The 10,308-nt window shown below is 39.0% G+C and overlaps 1 protein-coding gene across 1 annotated transcript in view; it reads right to left on the reverse strand.

The window, feature by feature from the left end:
• Window positions 1-639: 639 nt before the first annotated feature.
• The window catches only part of DOT1L (DOT1 like histone lysine methyltransferase), a 742,223-nt gene continuing 732,554 nt past the window's right edge, over window positions 640-10,308 (reverse strand). The window contains exon 24 of the mRNA XM_053700101.1: window positions 640-3,719. Within this exon, the coding sequence (XP_053556076.1) occupies window positions 3,712-3,719 (8 nt within the window). The 3' untranslated portion in view covers window positions 640-3,711. The remainder of the gene's footprint in view (window positions 3,720-10,308) is intronic.

Here is a 10,308-nt window from a genome sequence, read left to right on the forward strand (position 1 = left end):
AAAAGTACAAAATAAATAAACAGATGTATATTATGATCCTTTCATTGGGAATTAGCATTGCTGACATTAAATGAAAACTGTCCCTTTAAGGGACATAAAACTTTTTCTTTCATAATTCAGAGAGAGCATAGAATTTTAAACAACTTTTCAAATGTTTTGTTCTTTTGATATCCTTTGTTGAAAAGGATACCTAGGTAGACTCAGGAGCTGCTGATTGGTGGCTGCACATACGTGCCCCTTGTAATTGGTACACCCAATGCATTCAACAAGCTCACAGTAGTGTATTGCTGCTTCTTTAATGAAGGATACCAAGAGAATAAAGCATTTTAGATAATAGAGAATACAATTAAGCAATTTTTCAATTTACTTCTATCTGAATCATGAAAGAAAATTTTTCAGTTTCATGCCCCTTAATGCCTCTAATTTTTAATTCAAAATGTTGTTACTTCCTGTTTTTAAAGTCATTCTTATGAAGTTGTAAATTTTATGATGATGATTAACAAATGTTACTACCTTTCAACTATGGACGTTGAGATCTAGAGATGATCATTGTATGGATTATAAAAGGCACTCTACTATAAAATCAAATTACAACAGATTTACCATAATCTTTAGAACAAAGATCACACACTCTGCAAATATCATAAAAATTTTTATTGACATTAACAAGGAGTTTCAGAAGTTCAAGCCTTCAGCAGATGTATTTCAATGAATTGCCACTATGTGAAGGAATCGAAATATTGAACGACCTTGAAATTGCCTAAATAAAACAAGCCTCTTGAAAGTATTGCAAGTTTATCTTCTGTCAACATTTAAAACATGTTCCATAAATCTTTTTCACTCCGAGGCCAGGTTTAAAATGGGTTTTCTGTACAGACCCCTCTACAAAGATACAAACTTAACCAGTTTGACAAAACAGATTAAAAAATTGGATTTTGTGATCTGAAAATGTAATTTTGTTTTTCTGAAGCAATTTACAAAAGTGACAATAGAAGGGGAAAGCAGACAAAGAACAAAACCACTTATACAAAGATCAAGTATCAAAACAATTACTAACAAAGATTTCAAAGGGATGCGTATTAAATCTTCTTTTAATTTAATCTAACACAAGACCAAAAAAAAAGTCCATATTGTGTTCTATAATACAAACTGCCAGCACCCATATACATATTTATATATTTATTATTATTTAAACTCTTTCACAAGGAACAGTTTTGCATTAACCAGGTTATTAAGGCAAATAGTTCTGTTACACCAAATAAAAAGTTTAGCTTATTTGATTTTGGAACTGAATTCCTTATTAGCTTATTGTAATACTTCACTCGAGGGTCACTTCATGTGCTGATTATTAACTAGATTTATTACCAGAAATTTAGCAGGAAACAACTGATGTTGCTATACAGTGCTAAAAACATTTTGGAGGCACTTGTCTCTTGGTGTTTAGTATGAAGGCATAATTTAAAGAACTTCCCATCAAGATTTGCAAGCTCAGCCGAAGTAGACAGCGTAAAGTAGCCACAAGTTCATATATAGTGCTTTAATAGTAATGAAAACTTGCCCGTTCTGTAACATTATGCTCAGAAGAACCCTCTAGAAGTGAAAAGATGCCTTCAATAAAATAAGCTGCAGTACTGAACAAGTAAAAATAAAAACAAATAGTTTAAAGTGGCTTTGTACATATTCCTGCTGCTTCTTGCTTGCTCTGTCTGCACATCTCTAAAAAGGTTTTAAACTAAATTATCTATTTAGCAAATATGATAAGCAAAATATTTCGAAAATTATAAAACAATAATGGCATGTTAGAGCACAAATTGCCAACTGGCTGATATGGGCAACTCCTGCCGTTCTGTTGGTGCAGGGGTGACATGGTTTAGGGTCTATATTTTTTGTGTGTGTGAAGTTTGTCAGTGTGAGCTACGTATGCATTAGGTAAGCATGAGAAAACCTGAGCTTGCATGCAAAATTGATCTTCATTAAACATTGGGACTAATTCTTGTTCTGAATTTTCTTTCTTCCAATCAACTCCACTGTAGTGGTGCAGAACATACTTGTACAAAACATTTTTGCAATTCTTTCAATCTGAGCTCATATTACTAGCTAAGATGGAAATGGGAACTTGCACAGCATTCTTGTGATATACTGGTAGATCAATTACAAATTTATTTTGTAATTAGTAAAGTGGTTTGTAATTTGTCTGGTGTTGACTTAAATGGATGACATGCATTGTAGATTACAATCCACAAAGCTCAAAATAAAATAAATAAAAAAAAAGATGATTAGGCAGAGCAAGTAAATAGACTTCAGGGAATATATTTAACAAAGGAATTAAATGTACTTTTGACTTTTCTTAAAACAATTTCTAAAACAAAATTTTATTGGCGCTGACTACAAACTAAGGCACTTTAGTGTCCCTTTAAGGAATTGAATTTTAGACATAATTCAAACACAAACATGTAAAGAAAGTGATTGGCATCTGTTAAAGTACCAGCACATTAGACTTTAGTGATACCACAGCTTGCGCAACAGATTTCTGAATCAGGACGGCCAAGTTTTTAAATCACATAAACAGGTCAGGATTTGCCGGTATTCGTAGAGATGACCATCAAAAACCATCTGATTAACCATCTCTGGTTAAGAAGGAATTCTGTCCTGCTGATGTGCCCCGAGGAGGTGGTTAGAAATTGACGGTGAATGGATAAAATGGGTTATGTATTCATAAATAGGCAAATATACACTATATTCTGTAGACTATAAAAAGTTTGAGCAAATTGAATTAATTTAAAGGTCACATTGAGATGCCTACATAGGATGTGTGTTAAAGGATAAAAATCTAGTTAAAAATAAGGTGAATTTTTAATCAAATGAAAAATGTAGGTGCCTTAATAACCTGCCTTGCATTAAAACCGTCCCCCTTTTTTAACACACACACACAGGATTAGCTGCCAATATATATATATATATATATATATATATATATATATATATATATATATATATATATATATATATATATATATATATATATAATCACCTGTGCAGACATAAAATCTGCCAATCTGCTAGGAACAGAACATAAAGTACTTTGGTTATATAGGGGATAGGGTCATTAATAAATTAAGCACATATAATATGGACACAGTGGATCCAGAGTCCCAGTGTGTACTGATCATAGAGCACCGCAAGCTAACAGCACCAGTTTATAGGCACATTCTTGTATACGTAGCACCAGTTAAAATCTGCGTTGAGAGGTAATGGGAAAAACCTACCCAACCCCCATATAAACCCTTAAATCCTCGTGCCATTTCCTTTTTTCTGCTCGTCTGTTGAGCCGCGTCCTCAACATACATAAACACATACACACAAAAAGAAGAAATAAAACATAAGGAAAATCTTACATCCAAAATATTCCACCCCCTCAAAAATATATATATAAATAAAAATAGAAAAGAAAAAAACAACTAGATTTCCCCCCCATTTTTTTTCGCCGCTGACTTTAATTCACAGTGGAAAAATGTGTGTCCATGCGGCAGATATAGATGAAGTGATTGTAGGTTTAACCAGTGGTAGCTACAAGGGGAACAGGGGAGAAGAGGAGAAAAAAAATCTCACTCTACCCAAAATTGTGTTGAGCACCTTTTGGTGGAAAGTGAAAATCAAGACAAAATTAGCAGGTCTGTCGTTGCATAGGTGATTTGGAGTGAGGTAGACATTTCAAATACCTATGGAAAAAAAGAATGAAGAAGCGTATTAGTGAGGAAACAAAACAAAAAAGTTTAATCAGATAGATCAATTTAACTGTTCAATGTTGGTTCACCGCCTTCAACACTGCATAATCAGCAAACTAATACACCTTTGTACTTAAAAGTCTGCCTGATTTTATGCTTTAAAAGGATGTTCAAAACCGCTTGCATTTTATGTGAAAATTGTGCTTGTGTCACGTTCCTTAGAGAGGATAAAAAGCAAAATTTGTAAACCTGTAAATGCCACACTCCCTAGAGAGGCCAAACATATCTACACAAAAGCAAGAGGTGTTTAATGTCCCTTTAAGTGACAGAGTCCTGTGTCTGGAGCATTGAACTAAAGCTTCATTCTTACAAGGTATATATTAATGCCCCTTGAAAATATCTCTTAAATTGCAGCCTCTCTGAAAGCAAATATTTTGGTGTCCATATTTACTAACTTGTAGCTGCAAGAGTTTTCATGTCTAAAGAAGCAAAATATTGAGTAAATATTTAATTTTATCTGAACCACAAATAGTGGTAAAAGAAACTCTCTTCGGCAGATCACCATCTTTAAAAGGGCATTAAAACACTAAATACATTTATAAGAATATAATATTAAGGTTATTCCCCACTTCCCCCTGGTCATGGGTGCCGTCATGCTGACATTTCTAACTCTCCATCAGATACCTGCGTTGTTACCTAGGTTCCAAGATGGCAGCACTCGTGATTAGAGGGAAGGTTATAAAAACAAAATTTATGCTTACCTGATAAATGCATTTCTTTCCGGATATGGTTAGTCCACGGAATTATCAATTACTGTTGGGAATCAATACCCAAGCCAGAGGACACAGATTATTAGGGAGGGACAAGACAGGGAACCTAAACAGAAGGCACCACCGCTTAAAGAACCTTTCTTCCCAAAAGAAACCTCAGCCAAGGCAAAAGTATGTAGAGAAGACCAAGTTGCAGCCTTGCAAATCTGTTCCACAGAAGCTTCATTTTAAAAGCCCAAGAAGAAGAAGAAGAAGAAACAGCCCTAGTGGATGAGCTGTAATTCTCTCTGGAGGCTGCTGTCCAGCAGACTCATAAGTCAAACAAATAATACTTCTCAACCAGAAAGAAAGAGAAGTAGCTGTAGCTTTCTGACCTCTATGTTTCCCAGAGAAACAAACAAACAGGGCAGAAGACTTGTGAAAATCCTTATGAGGAGGATTAAGTCAAAGAAAACAAACAAAAATTTCCCGATTAATAATTCTATCCGAAAAAACTTTAGGAAGAAAACAACTTAGTACGAAGAACCACCTTATCAGCATGAAAGATAAGATAAGGAAAATCATACTGCAAAGCTGAGAGTTCTGAGATTCACCGAGCAGAAGAAATAGCAACAAGAAACTAAACCTTCCAAGATAACTTAAGGACCAGTCAGCACAGTTGATTTGCATAAGCAACAAATGCAAGATAACAAGACAATGCAATAGCACTTAGTCTGAACTTCAAATGAGTAGTAGATTTTTTTTCTGACAATTTTAAAACATGTCTTTTTCCACTCCCCTGTACCATGTGACAGCCATCGGCCATTCACAAATGCATACACACTTATTCTTGCACATGCTCAGTAGGAGCTGGTGATTCAAAAAGTTTAAATATAAAAAGACTGCACATTTTGTTAATGGAAGTAAATTGGAAAGTTGTTTAAAATTAAATGCTCTATCTGAATAATGAAAGTTTAATTTTGATTGAGTGTCCCTTTAATATATATGGAATGCATAGGATAAAATGGAGCCTGCTGCAAAACTGTAAGAACAAGGTTAAGGCTCCAAGGAGAAACGGAGTTAAACATAGGCCTGATTCCGATCAGTGCCTGACAAAAACAGTGCACGTCTGGCAAAACCGCCAGGCGCTTATGTTACAAAATAGATGAGGCAGAAATCTGACCCTTCCAAACCCTTCTCCAGACCTTCCTGGAGAAAAGACAAAATACTAGGAATCCTGACCCTACTCCAAGATTAGCCCTGGGATTCACACAAATAAAGATATTTACGCCATATCTTATGGTAAATCTTCCTAGTAACAGGCTTGCAAGCCTGAATCATGATCTCAATAAGCACATCAGAAAAAAAACACGCTTAGACAAAACTAAGTGTTCAATCTCGATGCAGTAAGCTTCAGAGAAACGAGATTTGGATGAAGGAATAGACCCAGAGTTAGAAGGTCCTTCCTCAGAGACAACCTCCAAGGTGGAAGAGATGAAATATTCACTAGGTCTGCAAACCAGATCTATCAGAGTGGCCTGCAGATCTCTTAACCTTGAACCGTACCTTGGAAACTTGGCGTTCTGCTGAGACACCATCAGATCCAACTCCAGCACTCCCATTTGAGGGTTAACCAGGAGAACACCTCCGGATGGAGAGCCCACTCCCCGGGATGAAATGTCTGTCTGATCAGGTAGTGCGCTTCCCAGTTGTCCACTCGAGGAATGTGGATGATAGATAGAAAGCAATTGTAAGCTTCCGCCCACTTAACAATCCGAGCCACCTCCTTCATAGCTAATGAACTCAGAGTTCCTCCCTGGTGGTTGATGTAAGCCACTGAGGTGATGTTGTCCGACTGGAACCTGATAAACCGGACTAAGGACAACTGAGGTAAATCCATCAGAGCATTGTCCCAGACTGCTCCCCAGCCCAACAGGCTGGCGTCCGTGGTCACTATAAAGAAAGTTCTCCGGAAGCATATGCCCCGAGACAGATTCCCCTGAGAAAGCCACCACGTGAGAGAGCCTCTAGTCGACTGAGTTAGATCTATCCTCTGAGACAGATCTGGATGATCCCCGTTCCATAGACTGAGCTTGCAAAACTGCAGAGCTCTCAAATGGAATCAAGCAGGGAATGAATGATGTCCATGAAAGTGACCATGAGACCAATTACCCCCATATGAGTCACTGATACCTAACAGTAGGTTGCAGAAAGAGGCAAAAGGAAAAAAAATCTGATTTTCTGACCTCTGTCAGAAATATTTTCCTAGATATGGAGACTAATTTGGTCCCCAAGAAAACTACCCTTGTAGCTGGAACAAGGGCATTCTTTTCCAGATTCACTTTCCATCCATGGGAACGTGAAAGACAATATCTCTGAATGAGAGATTGCTTGTTGAAAATATGGTGCCTGAACCAATATGACATCCACTGCACTTCCTCGAGACTTGATCACTGCCAAGGGAGCCCCCAGAACTTAGAGAATATTCTGGTAACTGAGGCAAGGCCAAACGGATTAGCCGCAAACTGAAAGTTTGTCAAAAAGGTGAATCTCATGAACTTGATGATCCCTGTGGATAGGAACATGAATATACGCATCCTTCAGGTCTATGGTCGTCATGCTGACCCTCTTACACCAAAGAAAGCAAGGAACAAATGGTCTCCATTTGGAAGGATGCTACTCTGAGAAACTTGATAAGATGCTTTAGGTCTAAATAAGGATGAAAAAGTCCCGCTTATTTGGAACCCACGACAGATTGGACAATCACTCCCAGGGAGGAAAGATCCTGTACACATTTCAAGAATGCCTCTCTCTTTATCTGGTCTGCAAATAAACATGAGGTGGAATCTGCCCCTGGGAGGAAAGTTATGAATTCTATTTATAACCCTGAGGTACTATGTCCACAGCCAAAAGATCTGGAACAACTTGCATCCAAGCTTGATCAAACAGAACAAGTCTGCCCCCCACTTGATCCGATCCCTGGGTCGAGGGCAAATAAACATGAGGTGGAATCTGCCCCTGGGAGGAAAGTTATGAATTCTATGTATAACCCTGAGGTATTATGTCCACAGCCAAAAGTTCTGGAACAACTTGCATCCAAGCTTGATAAAACAGAACAAGTCTGCCCCCCACTTGATCCGATCCCTGGATCGAGGGCAAACCCTTCATGTTGATTTAGACTAAGAGGTCGAAATGTCACCTCATTGAAAAAACTAAATTTATTCTTACCAGATAAATTCTTTTCTTTCCAGGCAGGGAGTGTGCACGACTTCATTCCTTACTGTTGGAAAATACAACACCTGGCAACCAAGACACCCCAGCCAAAGGCCTAAATATCTCTCCCACATCCCCTATCCTCCCAGTCATTTGGCCGAGGGAACAAAGAAAAGTAGGAGAAACAGGGTATAAACGTGCTAGAAAAAAATTATAAAAAGAAGCCGCCCAAACAAAAATATCTTACAGGCAGGGTTGTGGACTCTCCCTGCCAGGAAAGAAAGGAGTTTATCTGGTAAGCATAAATTTTGTTTTCTTTACATAAGGCAGGGAGAGTCCACTACTTAATTCCTTATTGTTGGGAAAATCATACCCAAGCTCCAGAGGACACTGAAGGAATAACGGGAGGGAACAAAAAAAAAAAAAAAAAAAAAAAAAGTGTCGGACCCTAATCTGAGGGCACCACAGCCTGCAAAACCTCCATCCCGAAAGCTGCTTTAGCCAAAGAAAACACATCAAACTTGTAAAATTTAGAATGTGAGGAGGATCAGGTAGCTGTACTACAAATCTGATCCATAGAGGCTTCGTTCTTAAAGGCCCAGGAAGAAGCTACTGCCCTAGTGGAATGAGCAGTAATCCTCTCATGAGGCTGTTGTCCAACTATCTCATAAGCTAGGCAGATGACACTCCTCAACCAGAAAGAAAGGGAAGACGTAGTGGCCTTCTGACCCCTACGTTTACCTGCATACATAGATGACAAACAAAGATGAAGATTGTCTCAACTCCTTAGTAGCCTGAACATAAAACTTCAAGGCACGAACCACATCTAAATTGTGGAGCAAACGTTCCTTCGCTGAGGAAGCATTGGGACACAAGAAAGGAACAAGAATCTCCTGATTAATGTTACGATCTGATACCAGCTTAGAAAGGAAACCTAATTTAGTACGTAAAACCGCCTTATCGGCGTGAAAAACAAGGTAAGGGGATCACATTGCAAGGCAGAAATCTCAGAGACTCTGTGAGCAGAGGCAATAGGCAACAGAAACAGAACCTTCCAGGATAACAGTTTAATGTCAACATTATGCATTGGCTCAAACGGAGCCTGCTGCAACACACAAAGAACAAGGTTGAAACTACTAGGCAGAGCCACCCTTCTAAAAACAGCCCTGATCCTAGTCAGGGCCTTAAAAGGACTGCACATCTGGAAGCTTAGCTAATCTCTTGTGCAGCAACACCGGCAGGGCCGATATCTGTCCCTTCAGGGAACTAGCATATAGACCCTTCTCCAGTCCATCCTGGAGAAAAGATAAAATTCTGGCAACCTTAAAGGGACAGTGAACACAATTTTTTTTTCTTTCATGATTCAGATAGAGCATGTAATTTTAAGCAACTTTCCAATTTACTCATATTATCAATTTTTCTTTGTTCTCTTGCTATCTTTATTTGAAAAAGAAGGAATCTAAGTTAAGGAGCCAGACAATTTTTGGTTCAGACCCTGGACAGCACTTGTTTATTGGTGGGTGACCAATCAGCAAGAACAACCCAGGATGTTTACCAAAAATGGGAAGGCTTCTAAACTTACATTCTTGCTTTTCAAATAAAGATATCAAGAGAATGAAGAAAAATTGATAATAGGAGTAAATTAGAAAGTTGCTTAAAATTGCATGCTCTGCAGTGTCCCTTTAACTCTATGCCAAGAAAAACCACGCTCTTCACACCAGTGCAGATAAGACCGCCACACCTTATGGTAGATGCGCCGAGTAACTGGCTTACGAGCTTAGTCTCATAAGCAAAACGTATGATACTCTTCCAAGATAACAACTTAATATCTAAGGAATGCATGGGCTGAAACGAAGTCCCTTGAAGAACTTTCAGAACTAAATTAAGACTCCATGGAGGAGTAACTGGTTTGAATACAGGCCTGATCCTGACCAAGGCCTGACAAAATGATTGCAGATCTGGGACATCCGCCAGACGTTTGTGTAACAAAATAGATGGTGGTAGAGATGCCATCTCCACCAGATCTGCATACCAAATCCTGCGAGGTCAAGCCGGTGCAATGAGGATCACCGATGCCCTCTCCTGTTTGATTCGAGCAATGACCCAAGGAAGAAGAGCAAAGGGAGGAAATAGGTATGCTAGACTGAAGCTCCAAGGGACTGCCAGAGCATCTATCAGCTCCGCCTGGGGGTCCCTGGACCTCTACCCGTATTTCGTGAGCTTGGCATTCTGTTGGGATGCCATGAGATCCAATTCCGGCTGACCCCACCTGAGAAACAGGTTAGAAAACACTTCCGGATGGAGTTCCCACTCCCCTGGATGAAAAGTCTGCCTGCTCAGGAAATCCGCCTCCCAGTTGTCCACCCCTGAGATGTGGATCGCCGCCAAACTGCAAGAGTGGACTTCTGCCCACTGGATTTTGGCTACCTCGGTCATCGCTAAGGAACTCCTCGTTCCTCCTTGATCCTATCACCAACGTAGGCAAAGAGAATGACTGGGGTGGCAGAAGCTATTTAACAGCTTTGCTGTGGTGCTCTTTGCCGCCTCCTACTGACCAGGAGGTGAATATCCCATTAGTAATTAAGATGATCCGTGGACTCATCGTGTCATAAAAAAGAAAT

The sequence above is a fragment of the Bombina bombina genome, chromosome 2 (assembly GCF_027579735.1).
Source record: "Bombina bombina isolate aBomBom1 chromosome 2, aBomBom1.pri, whole genome shotgun sequence".
NCBI classification, from domain to species: Eukaryota; Metazoa; Chordata; class Amphibia; order Anura; family Bombinatoridae; genus Bombina; species Bombina bombina.